Source organism: Tasmannia lanceolata, unplaced genomic scaffold (assembly GCF_043159265.1).
Source record: "Tasmannia lanceolata isolate RefF3 unplaced genomic scaffold, GAP_Taslan_0.1 ptg000002l, whole genome shotgun sequence".
In the NCBI taxonomy this organism is placed as follows: domain Eukaryota; kingdom Viridiplantae; phylum Streptophyta; class Magnoliopsida; order Canellales; family Winteraceae; genus Tasmannia; species Tasmannia lanceolata.
The window spans coordinates 22,895,510-22,918,809 of NW_027518679.1; the positions used below are offsets into that span (position 1 = coordinate 22,895,510).

The 23,300-nt window shown below is 36.9% G+C and overlaps 1 protein-coding gene across 1 annotated transcript; it reads right to left on the reverse strand.

The window, feature by feature from the left end:
* Positions 1 to 5,193: 5,193 nt before the first annotated feature.
* Positions 5,194 to 15,597, reverse strand: LOC143889621 (Haloacid dehalogenase-like hydrolase (HAD) superfamily protein). Its single transcript, XM_077393926.1, has 6 exons — positions 15,167 to 15,597; positions 14,931 to 15,037; positions 12,047 to 12,155; positions 11,796 to 11,957; positions 10,595 to 10,768; positions 5,194 to 5,479 (listed from the first exon to the last, which is right to left on the reverse strand). Exons 1-6 carry the CDS (start codon positions 15,437 to 15,439, stop codon positions 5,450 to 5,452), a joined length of 855 nt encoding a protein of 284 aa, XP_077250041.1. The 5' UTR covers positions 15,440 to 15,597; the 3' UTR covers positions 5,194 to 5,449.
* Positions 15,598 to 23,300: the final 7,703 nt, after the last annotated feature.

The window sequence follows — 23,300 nt, forward strand, 5'->3', positions numbered from 1 at the left end:
TTGGATTCATTTAGTGATGTTTTATATTCTTTTAAGTTGCTTCTGTTTATTATTTAGCATTCCTAAGACTTGACATTGGGGATGTTACTAATGGTAGCATGAACAATTCCTTTATACACCGATCTTACGTGTGTAAGTTTTAAAAAACACAAGCTTTAACATGAACTCAGGTTGTTTGATTTTTCGATTTTACCAGTTGTCATGGTCGGATTCTGTGCTTGTTTGGTCATTGTTCCCACTCCTCTCAAGCTATAAAAACCTTTTGGGCCTGTTTGGTATTGAGGCATAGACTTGGAGAGTGGTGGAATGCATAGTCAACGAGAGAAGACAAGCATTAGATTTGCCTGGTACTTACCTTGGATAATACAGGTAAGTAGTGTTTGGTCATTGTTCCCACTCCTCTCAAGCTTTAAAAACATTTTTGGTATCACTTTGGGCCTTCTCCCCAACCAAACACTCCCTTTGGAATCCCTTAGGGCCCTCTTCCGATGGGAGATGGGTTCCCTTGGATATGTTTTACTGTTTTCATACTTTAGATTGCAAGAGCAGAAATCCGAAATATAGCGTGCTTTAGTAAGGACCAAGGGAGTTCTTTTACAGAGCTAGGACGAGAGAGACTCCCATCAGGTCTCCTCTTCTCACAGACTCTCACTCCTTATGTATCTTAAATTTATTTAACTAAGCATGAATACCGACAAATTCAGTATCTTAGCAATAGTTGAGTTAGATCTGGTCCACATGTTCGGTCTCCTGTTGAAGTGGTTGTAGCCAGTGGATGACGAAATGGATTTTGGAATTTATTAACATTCTAAAAAAAAAAAAAAAGGGTACTATCAATAATCCGGTTGGCAGTGAAACCATTAAAAGAACACCCAATAACTTATTGGGTACTGTACAAAGGATCATTTATCATAAAGAGGATGAGCTTCAAGAGCGGATGTCGTTTAATTGATTCCTCCTAAAGATTTCATTTCAATTGGAATTTGGTTATTCACGGTGTACGATAAGATCAACAGACCAGATCACATCGTCATAGCCCCTGTCGCACAGACTAGAAGGCATTTGTGCCCTTAATCAACATGATTCTAGGAAAATGAATCATTAGGTCTGAAATATAAGATGATTCGGTGTATAGTCGTTGACCCAACAAACCATTGCACAAAATGAACAAAATTGATCAACTGACCATCAATAATCCACCGTTTGTTCCCTAGCAGATCTTAGAAGAAATTGCTTCGAGGTTTGGCCTCGAGATGATGAATACTATTTTGGGATCGTATCGAAAATGAATAGTCCTGATCAAAAAGTCGAGGTGAAGGAATATTAAATGAATGCAAAATAACTTTATTTGCATCAAGTTTGGTTTCCTAAGTAAAAAGTTTTCCAATTGAATAAGCTGTTGGCTATTCAAGAGGGCCCAAAGACCCAGCAAAGATGCCAATGATAATGACTGGAGCAGTTTTATTAAAGAGAAGTTTTAAGAACTAATGGGTAATTCAAAAATGCACCCCAAAATGTTTGCCTTCATCATCTTCGAAACAAGGGATGAACATCCAAAGAAGGATTTAGTAGAGCATGCGACTCTAGAAAAATAAAGTTCTAATCAGATCATAGAGAAAACAGGGCAGTATGAAATACTCTTAGAATCAATTGAGACCACGGCTATGGTGCTCCATGGCACCTTCCCATTCTTTCTTGGTAGACTCAGGGACCTTTTCTTCACCAAGAAATGGTGTCCACGATCCTTCAGTAGGGTTAGTTAAAACCGATAGGGACCTTCTCAGGAACGTCGTAATAATCGAATTCCATAGCCTTCTTCACCTTAGAGAGAACCATCTTGCGTATGAAGCCAAGAGCTTCCAGAAAACTGAAAATGAGCATAAGCATATAGGTAAGGCTAACAGTGAAATACTGGTTTCTAATAGATCTTCAACTGGCCAAGAAGTGAATGCTAGAACTCACAACGTTTTTATCCACAGATTCGAACCTAGGTCATTTGACAGTTTCTATTTTCAGAAAATCTAGAACCTCCTTCTTCAATCTGAATCTTCGAGGAGAGACAAGATCATAGTAATACTACAAAACTTACCACTACAGGATCTTATACTTCATGATTGTAGCATAGTAGCTGATTCAATGAATATAATGGTCTTGAACCATCAGATAAGAAATTTGGCAATAAATTCGAGTTCAAAAAAATCTAATACAGCGGTGACCATATAAAGAGGTCCAATTCTAAATGACAGAGGCCGCTGAAACTTCCACAGTTCAAGATGCCTTGGGAATCAAGATGCGTTGCGAATATAATAATTTCTTTTACTAACCCAATATGTTGATGTCAGTTCTCACTGTCAACCTACTAGAAATTGAAGATCTGATGATTTTAGAATTTCCGTGAAGGATATACGGATACAGCGAAAACCATTATCAATGCTTCAAATGTTAAGAACAATTATGTTTGCATGTATTAGGCTTCATGTGAAGCACATACAAACAAGGAAGAAGATAAATTTTACCCAGAGAATGATAACAAGTCCAATAAGTTGATGGTATTTGTCATAGTCAACCAACTAGCAAAAAACATTTCATGGTTTCATGATTTTCAATGAGGAATATACAGTCAAAAATATTGAAAATCATTAGCAATGCTGCAAATGTTAAGAACTATGATGTATGAGTGTAATAGGATTTCAGAGAAGCATATGCTGCTGAAAAATAATCTTACTGGGTTCTATAGTATTACTGTGATCCTGTCTCTCATCGAAGATTCAGATCGAAGAAGGAGGTAATGGATTTTCTAAAAATAGAAACAGTCAAAAGACCTAGGCCCGAATTCGTGGATAGCAACGGTGTGAGTTAGAATTTACTTCTTGGCCAATTGAAGATCTATTAGAAACCGATATTTCATTGTTAGCCTTACATATATGCTTATGCTCATATTCAGTTTTCTGGAAGCTCTCGGCCTCATACGTTGATGGTCCTCTCTCTAAGGTTAAGAAGGCTATGGAGGTCGATTATGTGCCTGAGACGGTCATATGAGTTTTAACTAACCATGCTGAAGGATCATGGGCACCATTTCTTGATGGAAAAAAGGTCTCTGAGTCTACGAAAAAAGGATGGGAAGCTACCTTTGAGCACCGTAGCCACGATCTCAAATGATTCCATATTGCCCTGTTTTTTTTTCTGTGATCTGATTAGAACTTTGTTTTTTTAGAGTCACATGTTCTACTAAATCATTCTTTGGTTGTTCTTCCCTTGTTTGATTATCCGATATTGTCTCTTTTGCATATGATGAAGACATACATTTTGGGATGCATTTTTTGAATTAGCCATTAGTTCTTAAAAAGTCTCTTTAATTAAACAGCTCTATTAATTATCACTGGCTTCTTTGTTGGGTCTTTGGGCCTGCTTAAATAGCAAACAGCATATTCAATTGGAAGATATTTTACTCAGGAAACCGAACTTAATGCAAATAAAGTTATTTTTTTTTCATTTTATATTCCTTTACCTCAGCTTTTCGATCAAGACCATTCATTTTCGATAGGATCCCAAGATAGTATTAATCATCCCGAGGCCAAACCTCGAAGCAATTTCTTCTGAGATATGCTAGGGAACGGACGATGGATTATTGATAGTCACTTGATCAATTTTTTTCATTTAGTGCAATAGTTTGTTAGGTCATCGACTATACACCGAATAATCAGAAAACTAGTGTCTCCAAGTCGTGAGAAGTGGCTAAAAATCAGGAAACAAATAACACTACTAAAAATACGAGACTTTTTCCTCAATTTTAGCCACTTCTCACCCTCATCTCAATAGATGCCCTCTCAAATCTCTATCCTTCCCCACACACAATACCCCTCTCTCATCACTTAGAGACAATAGTTTATCATGAAAAAAAAAAAAAAAGACATGGTCTTATTAGAAAAAATTTCCATATTCATAGAGAAGCAAACATGGCTGAAGATACACTATCAAAAAGTTCCTTTCCCACCAACATACTTTTTACTCCTCGTTCCTGCATTCCCATTAACCTCTTATTTATTATTTATGATGATGGTAGAGGAGCACAATACACCTCATTGTAATTTTTTTATGAAAAAAATTGGTTGTGGCTCTCCCAAATCCCAACTGGGAAAAAAAAAAGCTAGTGTAGTTCTCCTTAGTGAAATAAGAAGGGGAATGATATGCGCCCCCCCCCCCCCCCCCCCCCCCCAAACACACACCTCCTGACGGATAAAATCCGCCCTTTAACATTATTCGTTAAGTTTTAAAGGCAAAGAAAAACGCTATAGGGGGGATTTTATCCGTTTACCGGGGCGGGGGGATATCATTTCCCAATAAGAATAGCCAGTGCAAGGAAACATCACCATTTACCAATCATGACACCCAAAAGGCACCAAGAACGTGTGGTGAATGTGTGATCATAGGCTACAAGGAGTGGAATGAACCCATTGTTCAAATGTTATTCATCTTATTCGTAGATTACTTTTTACGTATCAAATCTTGTTCATATTACTTAGCTTGTTAACCCATCAACATCTACTTGAGCCATGGAGGATAGTTCATTTTACTTTGTTTTTCAACCCGTCAAGATCTACTCGAGCCATGGAGGATCTTGAATTAGTGATTTGTCCCAGTAGGTTTTCTTAATTTCTATGTAGTAGAATTCACGTACAGAAGGTAATTGTATTATAGAATTTACAGACTAGAAACTATTTTTGTGTTGAAAAGTGCTAGTGGAAGCCCCAAAGTGGAGGCCAAGATGGGAGGACCTATGGCTTGCACTCTCCATGTGATCGTTTGGACCACATGCAGGGCTTACAACCCAAACCCGAATTCCCAAACTAGACCCAAGTTGCAGCCCTATAATTTCCTACCCGCCACCTCACCAGAGGAATGTTTTACCTCATTGACAATGATGATTTAAGTAATTTTTAGGGTGTAAAAGGTCCAAAGCAAGGTCTTTTAAGTGAATGAACAGTTCAGATCAATCATAATATGGGACACATTATGCATGTGTTAGCATTCCTATATGTTTTGAATCCTATTACGATGAAAAACATCAAAACGGCACTCTAAAATCTTCATTAAAACACTAATCATCATTCTGTTGGTTCCACTGTAACAGCCTTTAACAGCTGATTAGACAGTGCAACTACGCAGGCGATCACTGTTAGCAAGACAAAGGACTGGAAAAGGAGCATTATTGGATTTCTTAAGAAGAACATTGAAAAAAAAAAAATCTGCCAGTTCCGTTTTTCTCTTGTAATATTACAAAGCTGGAAACCATTTTTCTCCTGCAAAATTACAAACTGGAAACACTATATACATGGCGCACACACAGAGAGAGAGAGAGAGAGAGAGAGAGAGAGAGAGAGAGAGAGAGAGAGAGAGAGACCTGTACAACAACACAGAGAGTCCAAGCAGTTGATGAAATGAGCTCTACTTAGACTTGAACTCCGATCATTTGAGCAGCCTGCATCAATAACATGCCACAATGATAGAAACACCAGCATTACCAGGTACCGTATATCGAATAAATACAAATGAAACAAAAGCCCGAGAATGCCAGCAGACCACAAGGGCAGCAACTATAAGGACCGAGGTTTTAAATTTCAGGCTTCGATTAGATATTTAGGTTGAAAATCTTGTAAAATCACTTAAATCCTTGGAAACATATGCAATGACAAAATTTTAAAATGAAACTTCGAGAAATGCTAGAATAAGCATGAATACACACTTAGAAAAACCATCACATAAACAAGACTGACATCTATAATGGTTTAACAACATCAAACACCTAATCATATCTATCTATAAGCTCCAATGTAATGGTTTTTTAAACACGTCTAAGGAAATATGGGTGACCTTGAAAAACATGTATTCATCTACTAGAAATATTAGTCGGACAAGTTAATTATTTCAAAGAAATTTTTTCTTTACAAAAGGGGTATTAGTGTTTGAAGGATTATAACCCCTCCCTAATTACGTAGAAGAAATTTATCTATCTCAACCTCTCACATGTGATGCGGATGTTTAATGTCAAGAATGGGAGGAGTTCCACGTTGCTAAATTCCTCTCAGGACTTGGTCTAAAATATGAACCAATTAGTGCATAGATATTAGGAGGACTAGATATCCTTTGAGTCATTGATGTTTATGCTTGTCTTTAGTGGGTTTCCATTAACAATAGTACCCATGCAGATTATGGTACGCATTTTGCCTTCAATTTTGCATGTTCCAAATTTTCATGTTAATCTCTCTGTCCAGGCAGTAAACTCACTAAATCTCTAAAATGTTCAGTTACGTTTTATCCACCTCATTGTGTATTTCAGGATCTGAAGCCAAGGAAGACAATTGGAAGAAAGTGGACTGTACAACCTCCAGCCTCTTTACATACTTTAGCGCTTTCATAGTTTAGTGTGTCATCTTTGGATTGTGAGTCATGTCAATTAAATAAACATCATTGTGTGTCGTATGCTCCACGTGAGGATGAACGATATGATAGTCCATTTGCTTTGTTACATTCTGATATTTGCAAACTCACTCGGGTTTCAACTGTTAATAGTTATCATTATTTGTTACTTTTATTGATGATCACTCTCGAATTACTTGGTTGTTGTTTTTTTGAAAGAACATTCAGAACTTTAAAATGTGTTGGTTCAATTGCATGCTGAAATTAAAATATCAATTTGGTATGATGTAAGCATTCTTAAATCAGATAATGGTAGGAAATATATGCTTAATACTTTTCAAAACCATTCATCTGATATATGCTTAATACTTTTCAAAACCATCTGATATATTCTTAAATCAGATAATGGTAGGAAATATATGCTTAATACTTTTCAAAACCATTCATCTGATAATGGGATTTTACATCAAACTTCATGTTCCTACGCCCCACAGGAAAATGGTGTCTTAAAAAGGAAAAATGTAACCCTTTTTTATGTAGCTCATGCCTTGATGATTAACATGAATGTTCCTCATTTTTTTTTTTTAAGGAGGGGAGATGTTGTTCTTACAACATAATTTTTAATTAACCGTATGTTATCTTCTTAATGAAAACCTCCTTTTCGATAATGTTTCCAATACTTGTTTTCTCTTCCTCTCAAAGTCTTTGGTTGTGCACGCTTTGTTCATAACTTAGACATTGAAAATACATATATAAATATATTTTCCTTGGTTTTTCTCTCACTCAGAGGGTTTCGATGTTTTTGTCCATCCCTTTGTAAGTATGTTTTATGTGCTAGTGTTACTTTTTGGAAGACTACTACAGACATGTGCATTCATAGCAAAAGGATGATCTTTTTCTTCCAATTATTTCTTTTCACATTGAAGATGAGTTGCATATTGTTCCTCATGAAAAACCAATCATAACAGTACCCCTGAAAGCCTATGTTCATAAAAAGAAGGGTAGTACAGTTCCTCCAACTAAACAGGCTACGCCGTCTCCCTCATCTGATTATCCTTCCTCTGAATCTTTGTTTGATGATGTTCTTATAGCTCTTTGTAAAGGTAAGTGTGCTTCCATTGACCGGATACAGTTCCTCCAACTAAACAGGCTCCGCCGTCTCCCTCATCTGATTATCCTTCCTCTGAATCTTTCCTTGATGATGTTCCTATAGCTCTTTGTAAAGGTAAGTGTGCTTCCATTGACCATCCTATTTCGAATTTTGTCTCTTATGATGGTCTTTCTGCAAATTATCATTAATTTTCCTTTTCAATTTCGTCTTCGTATATTCCTGACTCATTAGGATGCCATGACACATTCTGGTTTGTATATGGCTATGGAGGAGGAGATCTGTTCTTCACATGAATAAGAAGACTTGGGAGTCAACAATTCTTCCTCTCGATAAGAAAACTGTTAGTTGTTTATGGGTGTATATTAGTAAACATATTCCAGATGGAAGCATCGATCGTATCGAAGCATGGTTTGTTGCGAAGGGTTTCACTCAATCCTATGACATAAATTACTTGGGAGAGTTTTCCTCTTGTTGCTGAGTTGAACTCCGTCGCAGTTGTTAGTTGTGTGGTCACTAATCAGGGATGGTCGTTGTATAAGTTAGATGTGAAGAATGTCTTTCTTCACAACAATCTTGTTGAGGAAATAGACCGCCTTTTCATCAGACAGAAGGTTACTTCCAAGATCATCTCTACTCCATTTGTAAGATCCTCCAGCCAACTTGGTGATATACTTTCCAAAGCTCTCAATAGAGTTCAATTTGAGAACATCCTGTCCCACTTAGTCTATAGGATGGACATTAGTAGTATTTGTGACACACATCTTTACTAGTTATAACTTTTTTTTTTTTTTTTAAAAGGTCACTTAAGTGACTTGTTTATGTGAGTGGAACCTATTTTCGTAGGCTTTGGGGTTTCCTCCCCCTCATACAAAAAATAGAATTGGGGGGGTAGGGTTTCTACGATTACACAACTTTCTCCATCATCTTCGCTCTTCTTTCTACTCCTCTTCTTTCTACTCCTCTTCTTCTTCTCTTTTTGGTTTCCTTCTCTCAACCTTTACCTGGGTGTTATTGGCTACAGTAAACATTACAGCCTCAGGGGTTGGAAATATCATTACCCTTTTGAAATATGTATTTGTGAGTTTCCTTCTGCTTAACACTACAACTCTCTTTAAGTGACTCTTTTTTTGCCCTTAAAGATAGTATGGAATGGCTAAGATTTACCAAGCATTCAAAAATATGGAAGATGACTTTTTAATCATTTTTTGTTTCTGTTTTATATTTTATGTTCATCTGCTACATAAAGAAAAAGAGAGAAAAAAATTATGTTCTTTCTTATCTTCGCTATGCAACTCTGTTGGGGACTATATTTGAGATTTACAGGGGTTGGAAAGAGCTTCTTTCCTTAGTTATTTTCTCTTGTTGAACATTTAAATAAAATTTTATTAATAAATGTTGGTCATGGTGAGAGTAGTATAGCACTATAGCTGGTTATGGTGGTATTATTTTTTACTCTCCAGATGCTGTAAGGTACGCTCGTGTAGGGTCAGCCAGTGATTCTTGTGTCATTGATGCTGAAATTAAAAGTAATTTAAGCCGGGATCGAATTTTTCGCGAACTTTGGTTGGTTTGAAGTGTGATCGAACGTGATTCTATGTTGGTTGGTGAATGGCTAAAGACGGGCTTGTTTCTAAATGTTTCCCTAGCCATTTCAAAGAAATCAAAGTTTCAACAATAAATTTTGGAGTCTGTTTCCATTCCATATTCACAAAGGAAACTTTCTGGAGGATCATTAAGCAAACTATGGGGAACAATGCAGCAATGTTGTCTCTTGGAACTGTATACCCTCCTTGTAGTAATTGTGGCTTGTATTGTTAGGACTTCGTATTGTTCTGGTCTTTTCAATTTTTATTACTTTTTTATTTGGGCTGGGTGTTCCACCCTTTTCTTTGACTTTCTTAGGACTTAATATTGTTCGGGTCTTTTCAATTTTTATTACTTTTTTATTTGGGCTGGGTGGTCCACCCTTTTCTTTGACTTTCTTAGGACTTAATATTGTTCGGGTCTTTTCAATTTTTATTACTTTTTTATTTGGGCGGGGTGTTCCACCCTTTTCTTTGCATTATCCTCCTTCCAGGTTTCGTAATTTTTACATCTGTTCAAAAAAAAAGGAAAGCCATCTCAAATCCATACCAGGTGGTGGATGAAAGGGTTTCACTTTCACAAATCCTCTGCCAATGTCACACTTCATCATAAGCAAGATGGCATCTGGCTCCAAGTCATCTGATGGATCCCACTTAAATGAGTGCATTTCATCATAAGACTAGGTGACATCAAAATCTCAAACATCTGGTCTCATTCGGAGGCATTGAAATGAAATGATGGATTTTTTAAATTAGTGACTACCAGAGTTTTCATTTATTTATTCTATGCATTGCTTACTATTGTTGATTGAAATTGTAACTTATTTTAGTTGAATTCATATTTCTTTACTTTTACCAGTGTATCTGCATGTTGTTTTTACTCAAGACCATATTAAACCCATATTTTATAGCAGTCCGTTCTTGGATTTCCCCTTTTCTATGATTTCAGGACACGGACACGAGTGTCCCGTGTCGACACGGACACGGAGTGTCAGACACGGCAAACCCCCAAAATTTAGAAATAGGGACACAGCTAAACTAGAAACAGGGACACAGAAAAACCAATAGGATACAATGAATATAATGTTGGAATAAGAGTTTGTTTAGGTTTTTAGGTTCAGGATAAGGTATATAACAGCAAATATTAGTTAAAGAAGAGCTAAAAGAAGTGTTTATAATATAAGAAGAATTAATGATAAAAGAGGTAAACACAATATTCAATAATAAAATTGAATGTCACATTTGACACGGTACAAAAATGTGTCGACACGTGTGGACACTGGTGTCGTGTCCGTTAGCAATAAATTCAAGTGTTAGCTAAATCATTGCCCCCTTTTAGGTATTTGTAATCCCTTTTTATGGCATAAGCTGCATTAAACAGGTACTTTTACTTGCCATTTCTTTGTTATCTTATGTTTTGATAACCATGACCATGGCAACATTAGAAATAAATCAAAATATGCGGAAAAGCTAAGTAATTTACCTCCTCGAAGGAATGAACATCACTGCCCCAAAGCCAAGCATCACAACCCGCATCTCTGGCACCCCATATATCATTCCTGCGATCATCCCCCACATGCACCGCATCCTCAGGTTTTACGCCCAATAGTTCACAAGCTTTTATAAATATTGTAGGGTTTGGCTTCTCCGCTTCAACCTGTGGTGAAAAACTTTAGGGCATTGGAACAAAAGCTGATGGATAATTGTGAAGTCATCTTAAGCAGAATTAGAATGTGGGCAAACGAAATTCACTTAGGGCACGTTTGGATACCATGAATTATTTTTCATGAAAAATCGGTGTCTCCAAGGGGAGATGAGGGTGAAGTGGCTAAAAATCAAGAAAGTAGTGTCTCCAAGTGATGAGAAGTGGCTAAAAATCAGGAAACAAAAAACTCTACTCAAAATAGGATCAACTTTTTCCTTAATTTTAGCCACTTCTCAGGCTCATCTCAATCATGCCCTCTCAAATCTCTCTCTCATTCTCCCGCTGCCCTACCACTCTCTCACCACTGGAATACACTGATTTATCATGAGAAAAAAAAATTCCTTGCTACTTGACATGGTCTTAGCAAGGGATATTAAGTGAAATATCAACAAGATATGAGATGTGGAGAAGATGCTGCTTATATTCATATACAATTCAACAAAATATACGTCAGAGATGTATTAATAGTTGAGATTGACTAGCAAGGTGATCGCGTCTTGACGACCAAACATGACCACAACGCAGTGAACACGTGGCATATTTTCTTGGTGATTGAGACCATTGGTCTGATGGGCCATCACATGGCAACTAAGTGGGTCCAGGTCTGACGCCGAATGGAGATCTCTCTTTTGCAAGGTTGAGGGAAGCAAAAATCAACAGTTTGAAGACATCTAAAAGGATGTTTCTTTTAATCATGTTTGACAAAGGTGTAGAATAATCCGATAAGAATGATGGACAACAATATTCATGGACCTGATCAGCCTAGATGTGCCAGCGGGTCCATGCCGTACACTGAACTATTGGTTCAGCATTTGTACTTTTACATTGTTCGTTAGTGTTAGTATAATTAGCATTATAACACAAATTACTAATTCCAAGTTGCAATGAATGGTTTAAGCAGGAATAAGCAATTCTATAATAAGAAGGAATCTTTAGAATCTGAAATCAATGGAAAATGTCATAGAATATTCCTGCTCACCTCGGCTGACACTGCCACCGCATCAAACCAGTGATCACACTTCAGAGTCTGTAAAAGAGGCCGCAGCCGTGTATCAAAGTTTGACACAACAGCTACTTTTACACCAGCTTTCCTAAGGGCTTTAAATACTCTCTCAGCATCAGGATCACAAATGTGCCAAGCCTACAAATATAATTCAAAAAACTTGATTAAATAATAGTAAAAAAACCAGTGACGACCCAGAGAAAATTTGGATATAGAATAAAGCCAACCTTCTCAGTTGTATAATATTGATAAAGTTCTTCAAAGTAACGAGAATCTGAACAGCCGGTGGAGGAACTGACTATAAATTGCCAAAATGGTCTCCCATCATCCACATATCTGCAATTACAATGAAGCCTTCCTTAAGAAATGTTCCAGACTTTCAGAAGAAAATTGCAGAGTTCATCCACCGGAGTGCAACTAAAGCAATGAATGTTGTAAGAGGAATGCTAGACTCAAGGGGGCTCTTGTAAAATGAGGTGAAAGGGAGCCCCCATTGGCTGCACGTCACCATCCTATTTGACTTTCCAGCCATTATAAATGCACTTGGCTGACGTGCAGCCAATGGGGGCCCATTTCACCTCATTTTTGCAAGGGGGCCCCTGAGTTTAGCATTCCTCATGTTGTAATTATGGTTTCCAAGACTCTAAAACAGAGATGGCATCATGCTAAAGGCTTTATCTTTTACAACACATTTATTTTGAGATTTTGCCACCTCACTTGAATTAACGAACGCCAACAGGAATAGTACAGGCAGCCCACACCTAATTAAACTATATTTGTGGACATTAAAAAGGTGGTATATGACATAATGTTAAACCCGTAAAAAAGGAAGGTTGGGAAAAAAAAGATAGAAAGAAGTTTTCATGGGTTGACAATATCAACCTAGGCCATAAACAATTGCATGGATAGTCCTGTCTATAAATCCCATGTCACCTATCGCAAGTGGCCATGTTTTGAGGCCAAACAATCCCTTTGAAACACCCAAGCATAATATCCTTTGGTTGGCACCGGCATAGATAAAGGAATTGTATGAAAATAAGATCTACCATAACCCATATTAGGAAGAGATCCTCTTGACTTCGAGATTGTAGAGAAAGCATTACCATTTTCCTCACTGGCATAGGTGCATCTTTCCCAAACTAAACAGAATGCTCCTCTTTGCGAAAACCATTAACATTTTTCAATGGGTTTGGTATTTGCAACTCTTTGTATTTATTTGCAGAAAGATAGAGGCCAGGAAAAAGAAGTCCAGGAATAATGAACATGAGTTCTGCATCCCATTTCACACAGATAAAGATCAATTTTTAGAAGAAAAAATGTGACAACATTTATTAGAGAAATAAATGGAATGGATGGATCTAAAATCTGGAAATGATACAAGGAAATGAAAACATGAGTATAATTCATTGATAAGCACAACATAGCAAATGATGAGCGAATAGTTGAGGATGGAGGAATTAACATATCAGAAATGTGTATTGCCTTACATCTGGAGTACATCATATTTTTAATCTGCTACAACTTTACTCACAAGTCCAAACATGGAGTTGGAGCACAGCAGATCAGAAATGTGTATTGCCTTACATATGGAGTACAACATATCATAAATGTGTATTGCCTTACATATGGAGTACATCATATTTTTAATCTGCTACAACACTAGATGGTGGAACTGACAAACAGATCCTGCCAAACTATACATCCATTTTGTTAGGCCAGGAAATTTCTCTGCAATGGCTATTATAACAAAGCATGCCATGCTAACTCAATCTTTCAAAAGCTAGGTTGATTCCTCAAATGAGAAGAGATGGTGCAAGACACGATGCAATTTTTTAATATTGAAAAAAAAAAATCTTTTGACAGAAATATGAGCACTCATCTTTAAATTACACAAACAGATCTCGATTCACATCAAAGGATTTTACTATCACCTTTCCACTGTCCCAGTCGTGCTTTTTCAAATGATTACAAGATTGATTCAGTTTATAATTTGTTTTCTATACACATTTATGGTACCTCCATTAAGGACAAGTTTGTTTCGGATTTTTAGAACTGATTAAGAGTCCAAAACTGATTATTGGACTCAATTATTTTAATTTTCAGTCCAATAATCAGTTTTGGACTCACAATCGGTTCTCAAAAATCCAAAAACAAACAAGGCCTAAGCTTTCTGGTCTCCTCAAAAGAAAATAAAGAGTAGTACATGTCGCAGACAAGACATAACTTTTACAGTACCAAGCAATTAGGCATGCAAGAACCAGCTCTGTTTTCCATACTCTCTTTATAATTTAGGCCCTGTTTGGATTGCAAGAAAAACATTTCTGACAGAAAATTTTTCTAGGGAAAACTTTTTCTTTCGATGATTTAGCAGGAAATGATATGATTATGGTTAATTTAGAGTGATATTAACCATAAAAAAATTAGAGGGATATCATCATTAATTGAAGGTCCCTCTAAATAAAAATTGAACAGAGTTGTTTCAAGTTAACTTTTCCGTGTGTAAAAAACATTAAAAAAATTTAGAAATATTTTTCCATTCCAAACTTTTCCGAAAAAAATTCCTAAAATCCAAAGAGGGTCTAAGCAAAAAAAAAACAAAAACAAAAACAAAGTGTGGATGTCTGTGTTTTGTGTTTGGGGATTTCTTATTACCAAACAACACCAAAACCGAATAAATGGGCAATCAAAGACCACCTTTATCTGCTCCACTGATTGAAATCCATTCGTAATCATAAGATTAATACCACTATTGATCGAAGCAAAAAACTAAAGAAATAAACAACAACAGCAGCAGCAAATGGGCATTCAAGAACCAGCTCTGTTCTCCATATTCTCTTATAATTTGGGGAAAAACCAAAAAAAAAAATAAAAAAATTTGTAGATGTCTGTGCTTTGTGTTTGGTGATTTCTCATTACCAAAAAAATCTACACCAAAACTGAGCAAATGGGCATTCAAAGACCACCTTTTATCTGCCCCATTGATTGAAATCCATTCAGAACCATAAGATTAATACCACTAAAAACTAAAGAAATAATAATAATAACAAAAACAACAACAATAAACAATAATAGACGAAAATAAAATCAAGAACTATTGAGAAACAAACAAACCTGCGTCTGGATCTACCCCATGGCTGTTCATAAGCCCATCGATACCGATTCAAAATCTCAGCCTCTGAATATTCCACCCCATATTTCTCCCCAATACTCCTATAAACCTATCACCCACAATATATAAAATAAAAATAAAAATAAAAAAACCGAGAATGATTAAAGAAAAATAAAAACAAAAGAAATCTAAACAAAAAAAGAAAAAAGAAAAAAAAAAAACAGAAGAAGAGGCTAACTTGCGCCATGGGTTGAGAAGGCACAACAAGGGTCCCAACAGCATCAACAAGTAAAGCCTTATGTGTGATCTCTCCATACAAAGACCTCCTATACTCTTCATAATCCTTCACACCCAAAAAATCAAGCCCTAATCTTGTGGCTCCCACCACCTCCACCTTCTCCTTTGAAGATAAGGATAAACCTCTTTTATGAAAAACAGTTCCCAACAGAGGGTAATTATTTTCCCCCAGATTTTTCAACAACATACCCATCTTCCTTCTCATTGCACCCATTATTATTTTTTCTCTTGTTTGCTCTTTTCTTCATTCGTTTTTCATACAAACATACATAGAAAAAGGAAAGGTCTGAATAAGTTTTTCTGGTCTTGTCTTTCTGTTTCTTAGTCTCTGCACATATAGCTAAGCTTTCTGTACGTGGCACCTTGTTTTATGACAACATCTCCACCTCTTTTCTTCAATAAAGTTGGTTTGAAAAAGGAAAAGGATATTGGCACTACTATGTTTTAATAATTGCACGAACTCAGCTTGTCTTTTTCTTTTTTAATGCACATTTTATGTAGGAAGAACTGAAGAAGGAGAGCCTTAGAAAAAATCCGTTTGCTATTTGCTCGCATCCATACAAAAGGTTTTTCTCGGCTGGTCTGTCGCATGTCAGAGATGGAGACAAAAGCGGTTGTCTTCATTCACGAGGTGGCTGGTTTGGCGCACGTCGGCAACAGACCAGCCGCGAAATGCCTTTTGCGATGGACGCTAGCAACTCTTATTTTTTTGTCTACTACTCTTATTAACCATTGGTGACCATTAAGATTTAGGTTAAATCCTCATTATCAACATTGATTTTGAGTCCAAAGCTAATTATTGAAGTCAAAATTAAACGCAAATTTGAGTCCAATAATCAATTTTCTACTCAAAATCTAAAACGAACATGACCTAGTCCCAGTCCACATGCTGAACTGCCATTCCTATTATTGATTAAGTGTCATCCTATCTAGGTGATTTTTTGTATGTTGATTGGATTAGCAAACATGCTTATCTTCGAAACAATTATCATTAGGAATGAACTAGTGTCAAGCCTTCTTAGGCCCTGTTTGTTTTGTACTCCATTCCGACTCCAAAACTAATTATCGGACAAATAATCACTCCTGGGCTTCAAAATAGATTCTCAAAATCCATAACAAAACACGGCCTTGGCATTTTTCTTTTTCCTTTCTAGGGTCATATATGCTTACCTCAATCTTGTCAATTATAGGTTTTATATTTATAAAGGCAAAAAATATTATGATAACGTACTAAGCAACTATTAACATTTTGGAATCAACGGATAAGATCAATTCTACAATCTCACATGAAAAAATGGACATAAAATTGGGACTGTCAATCTTTGAGAATCGTTAGGGGACCCACATGATCTTCGTCCCATGCCAAATAGGTAGCCCATGCGTAAGATAAAGGAGTGCAAAAATCATCGGTTTAGCAGTTTTGGTTTTTAGTTGCACAAATCCATTGGAATTTTGAAAGAAAAGTAAAACCGATTCGTTGTTTGACTACCAATACTGCATTGAACTTTCAGGAGACTCCCCGACATGTTTCTAACATAATTACTCTCATTCATATCCCCTCGTGACTTTCAAACCAAATTCTCTCTCTCTCTCTCTCTCTCTCTCTCTCTCTCTCTCTCTCTAAGTTGATTAGTGGTAATCACCCCAACTTTTTCCCCTACTCTCCGAGCCTATGCCGCTCAGCAAAACACTTCTATAATCTACTCTAGGAGAATTAATTATAGACAAATCCAATGCTCGTCTCCTCCCTTTTGGCCGGACTTTTGGCGCCGGTTGTATTAACAAATCAATCACCGTAGTAATTGTTTCCCAAGAGTCTTTTTCGCATCTCACAATTATGGATAATATAATCCCATATGAATTGACAGGTTTTGTCTACAAGTGAGTAAGTGAAACAAACATCGTTGGAAAATGCCTAATTCTTCTAATATCTAAAGCTAGTGGCCTGAAATAGCAGGCCTTTCACTTCATGGGAGATAAGCAAGGTTTGGCTCTTCAGCGTTTGGACTTGAACCACATCCATAAACTAGAGATGTGACACCATAACTACTTTTTGGTGAAGGAGAAAAAAAATTAGGCTCCATTTCTTTCAATGTAAAATGTGGATAAGTAGAAAAAATTGAATAGTGTTTATGCAAGTAATCTTTTTAATGGGGAAATGATATCACCACTGCATTGTTTTGTTATTTCTGCGGAAGCTTCTTGTGTTTTAGTGTTTAAAGGGCTGTCAAAAGGTTATTACAGTTCCCAAAAATCTCCAGCAAAAACTTTTAAACACTAAAAGACAAGAAGCTTCGGTGGAATATCAAAATACGAGAGTGCTGAAATCATTTCCCTTTTAACGTGTAAAAATAATAATAACTTTTTAAAGTATTTTTTCCTTTCCCAACTTTTCCAAAAAGAATTCGTGCAAACCAAACAGGGCCAACTAAACCAATCATCAGGAGTGGATCTATTGTCACACAGCCAAATGATCAATGATCGGGTCTTCACAGGTCTAACATATTGCCCTTGCTCGTACTCTTTATATGATGACTATGCCTTTTATCAAACATGATAAGCTAGCTGTTGCGATCACCTCCGAATAGCCCGATCTTTATTTCAACCGGTCCGGGTCATTATCTCTTTAGAAGAGAAAGTCGGCCCACTTTTAGTGGTTTTTGTTTGGACTTTGAACCTTATCCACAGAGTAGATGTGATACAATTACTACTATTTGGTGAAGGAGAAAAAAATTAGAACCATCGTTGTTTTGGTTTGGTTAGGCTCCATGTTTCTTTTAAGTAAAATATAGGGAAAATTACATACACACCTCCTGTGGTTTGGCCATTTTCTGCTTTAAACCCTGTGGTTTAGAAGTTACCAATGACACCCCCTCAACTTTCAGTGAGTTTTTTTAACATGACAGAGTGGACAGAAAGGGGAAAATGACTGTTATGCCCTCGTCTTCCCCAACTGAAATTAGGGTTTTCATACTTTAAAACTGAAAATTAGGGTTTGATTCAAACCCTTATTTACTTATCAACATAAACGCTCGATTTAGGAATTCTATTTGTCTTCATTCACATCATTATCTTGATTGCACATAAACCCTAATATTTTAAGGACTTTTTAAATTTTTTTCAATGTTTTTTTTCTTGAAATGTAGGTTTGATGTAGCCATGTGGTGAGGTTTAATTGTCTGTGGTAGAGGTGACGGTTGTGGTCGGTGATGGTGACGGCGGCGGTGGCCCAAGATGGCGACGGCGGCCGCGGCGGTGGAAAATAGCATAACCCTAATCCCTTTGCAAATGGCTTAAAACCAGTGATAGAGGGTATTTCTGTCCTCAAAATATTAACCATGGTTAGTTTTAATCATTCCGTCAAATTAAGCTAACGGACCGTCAATCGAGGGGGTCTACTTAAAAATGTCAGGAAATTGAGGTGGTGTATTTGGTAACTTCCAAACCACAGGGTTTAAAGCGGAAAATGGCCAAACCACAGGGGGTCTATTTATAATTTTCCCTAAAATATAATGAGAACGAGTATGCAGATATTATCATCATGGGATCAACGGTAAAGATCAATTAGATGGTCACATAAAGACATATCTGTACAATCAAGACCATCAATCCTGTACGAAATCTTGAGATGACCCACATGATCCTGGTCCCATGCCGAATAGGCCTCTAATGAGTAAGATAAGGAAGGACAAAAATCATCAATATAGGTTTTGTTTGTAGAACCTAAAGGTGCAATTTGGGTAATAGTCAGGTTGAGCTTTTGCTAAAAAAAGAATTGGAATCACCACAAACCCACTCCAATTTCATGGTGAAAGCTCAATCCGAATTCTCAAAAACTGACCCCAGTTGCACCCCTACACAAAAAGAGGCTAAATAGATGAGGAACTTAGGACCACATGACAAAGGTTTTAATAAACCATTTGGCCGGACTTGTGGTGTTAGATTAACAAATCTATAGACTTGGCAGAAGTGGGGTCAAAACTCTAAAAGAGAGTGTCCACAAAATCTTTTTAGCATTTCACAATTGGCAAATGATATATTTCCCTCCTTTTCTTCCCTGGGCCACCCCCTTGTAATGTTAGAAGAGAACTCATAAATACACTAGAGGGGAGTGGACATGGGAAGAAAAGGGGGCAAATATATCACTTCCATTCACAATTATGCAATTTTTGGAAGTACCTAAATTTAGTGGCTGCAATAGCGTGCCGTTTACTTCTTGCGAGATAAGCTAGCCTTTTGGTTTTCGTGTTTGGACTTTGAGCCGTTTGGCTTCACATATTGATGAGGATCAATTTATGAGAACGAATAGGCAGATATTATCATCGTGGGATCAACGCTAAAGATTAATTCTACGGTCTCATATGAAGACATGTCTGTACAATCCAGACCGTCGATCTTGTAGAACATCATGAGACGACCCACATGATCTTGGCCCCATGCCAAAAAGACATCAATTGTGTAAGATAAGGAAGCATAAAACATCATCGGTGTAGCTGTTGTTTGTATAACCCTAAAACTCGGGTTTCAACTTGGGTTAGGTCGGGTTGAGCTTTTGCTAAAAAATGAATTAGAATCACCCCAAACTCGCTCAAATTTTACAGTAAAAAGCTCAATCCGAATTCTCAAAAATTGACCCCAGTTGCACCCCTACACAAAAGAGGCTAGATAGTGAAGGACCTTGGACCATCCCACAAAGGTGTTCTCGACAGCATGTGGCCAGATCTGCAGTAGCAGGTTAGATTAACAAATCCAATGGGTTAGATTAACAGATCCAATCACATGGACTTGGCAGAAGTGGGGTCCAGTCTGTGTCCCCAAAGTTAATCTAACCACATAGCGGCCCTATTTGTAAAGATTATGATAGCTGGATTGTAAACTCACTACAGATTATTGGACTCAAAATTACATTTAAATTCGAGTAAAATAATCAGTTTGGTACCCACAATCCGTTTTCACAATCTTAAACGAACAAGACCTAAACGAACAGGGCCTTGTTTAAGAATATGACAACTGATTGTGAGTGATAAACCAATTATTGGACTCAAACTTGAACATAATTTTGAGTTGAATAATCGGTTTGGCACTCACGATCAGTTGTGGTAATCTTAAACGAACAGTGCCTTAATCTAGCCGGAGAATGATATATTTGCCCCCTTTTCTCCTTGGGCCACCCCATTGTAGTGTAAGAAAAGAGTACTCATTAATACAATAGAATGGGATGAAGATTAATTTCCCTTCACAATTATGGATAATATGATCGGACATGAATTGGCAATTTTTGCCTATAGCCAAGAAAGGTATGGATAATATAATCCGACATGAATTGTCAATTTTTGTTTAGAGCTAGCTTTTTGCTTTTCGTGTTCGGACTTTGAAAACCACCCAAAGAGTTGATGTGACAATGACACAATTACTACTAGCTGGTGAAGGAGGGAAAAAAACCTTAATTGGCTACCGTGAATTATTTTTCATGATAAACAAGTGTCTCCAAGCAGTGAGATAGGGGTAGGGAGTGTGAAGTGGCTAAAAAGACAAAACTAAAATTAGGAAACTAGCATCTCAAGTGGTAAGAAACGGCTAAAAATAAGGTAACAAAAAATCTCTGCTCAAAATAAGATCAACTTTTTCCTGATTTTTAGCCACTTCTCATCCTCAACTCAATCGTGCCTTCTCCCACTGCACTACGCCTCTCTCTCCACTTGGAGACACCAATTTATCATGAAAAAAAAAAAATCTTAGCTGCCAGACATGGCCTATACCATCATTGTTTTGGTGGTCCTTTTCTTCGGACCTAAATTGAGTGTAAAATCAATTGCACCCCTTTTTTTATACACGTAAATGGCATAAAATCTGTCTTGCACCAATTTAACTTTGAAAGAAATAAAGCCTTAGGCCTGCTTGGATTGTAAGAATTATTTTCATAAAAGAAAATATTGGGAGTTTTTATTTCCATAATATAGAGGAAAATGGTATGATTTTGGTTAATTTAGGGAGATATCATCATAAATTGAAAGTCCCTTTAAATAAAAATTGAACACGGTTGGTTCAAGTTATCTTTTTCCGTGGGTAAAAATAGTAACATCTTGTATAAATCTCTCTACTTTCATAACTTTTCCAAAAAAATCATGCAATCCAAACAAGGCCTTAAGTAAACCGATCTTCAGTGGGTTGGGCCCGACTTATTGCCCTTGGCCGTTTCCACTCTTCTCCAAAAAATTCGTGCAATCAAAACAAGTCCTTATGGAAACCAATCTTCAGGAGGTGGACCCTATTCAATCAGATATTTCTGCTACTCTCGAATGATTTTCATTAACATAGAAATGTGCTTAAATAAGCACAAATAGATAAGCATTGCAAGATAAAGGTAAGATGAATATAATCATTTTCTAATCCTAATCTAAACTGATTCCCTTATCTATTCTAGCTACCTCTCTTCTCATCCAATACGTGGTAATCCAATTGACATGCATTTGATTACAATCGATATTCCCAATAATAGATATCTCCAGTAAGAAATGTAAAATTTTCCAATTCTAATGCACACTTCTGAATCTTGATGAACTGTCTGACGAAGATGTCGTCTGATATATGTTCATGTTCCTGAAGACGATGATTTCTGTCTGTTATTGCTAGATCACTGATGCTGATGTCGCTTAGAAGAAGATGAAACTCTAGCCTCTTGGGCGAATTTTAATAGATCGATTTTAAATATTGATCTTCAAAGATTGATCGGTTTTAGATGGCGATCTTCATGTCATGGGTAAGCTTTTGATGCCAATCGTCATGGAATTTGACTCTATCAGGAACGAAGGTCGAGGAACCGAGGCCCCTCAACTGAGTAGAGCTCCTATTTCGGGCACGCACCTCAAAGAGGTACATCAACGAATCTGGGTCAATGAAGAGAGTATAAATGGAATATAGAATTAGAGAAATAGAGGAGAGCGGCATTTGGCGGTGGAAAAAATAATGACGGCAAGTATCAATAACCTTAAGCACAATGGCTAATTATCTCACTAGATTATCTTTTTCTGGGGTGGTTGGGGTGTAAATATCAAATTTGGGGTGATACGTTGCTTAAGACAAAGAAGCAAGGTGTTTGAACATGATGGGAAGATGCAATTTTGGAAAAGAGGGTGTAGATACCTAACGTAAGGGTGGATAACACGGAAGAGGAAGCAAAACGGAAAATGAAGGAAAATAAAGAAAATGGGTTATTGGGTTATGGGTTTTAGGATCAAGGGAATTGGAAATATGGGACTGGTTTTATTGTGGTTGGGTGGCTACAAATATGTTAGTTCTAAAGGCTATTAGGGTGGTAAATTATGGCTGACAAGGTCGCGGTTAGTGTGCCTAAAGCTAAGGAAGATGGAAGGTGGGTTTATGTGCTAATTGGCTGAAGGAGGGCTATGTTGGATGTTGAAATCAAGGTGATTAAAGTGTTAATGGACTGCTAGAAAATAAGGTAGCAAGTTGGGTTTCAATCGGATGATTTGGGAGGGTTTGTGGTTGAGGCTAGACACAAGGACTGGTGGGCTGCAAATTAATGAAGCTCGGGGTTGGTATTTTAGGATGAATATGGAGGTGGCTGTTGGGGATTCACGGGGCAAAATTCAAGCAGCAGAAGGCTTGAATCAAGAGGCAAAACACGAGCAGCAGATGGCTCCAACAAAGAGGCAGCAAAATAAATTTTATTCAAAACAAGATATTAAAAACGTTTACAATGATGCCTTTTTATAGGCTTTTGAAAAGATCTCCTACCAAATCTCAAATTCCTAAAATTTTCATAAATTCATCTAATCCTAAATCTCAAAGCAACTAAAATAAAGTGAATAAAACGTAACTCTATCTCTAAAATTCCATCAACTAAGAAAACTCCTAAAAGATCTCTAAAAGTTCCATAAAATCTCTCTATGTCTCCTAAAATATCTACAAGTCTCCCAAATCCAAGCTACGTTTCCATGACTACTAGTAAAATTCCTCCCAAATAAATAAAAAAGGCCTAATAAGTCAAAGGTTGGTGATCAACGTGGGTCGTTAATTTAAACGTCATTCGGTATATTTCTATATGAGGGTCC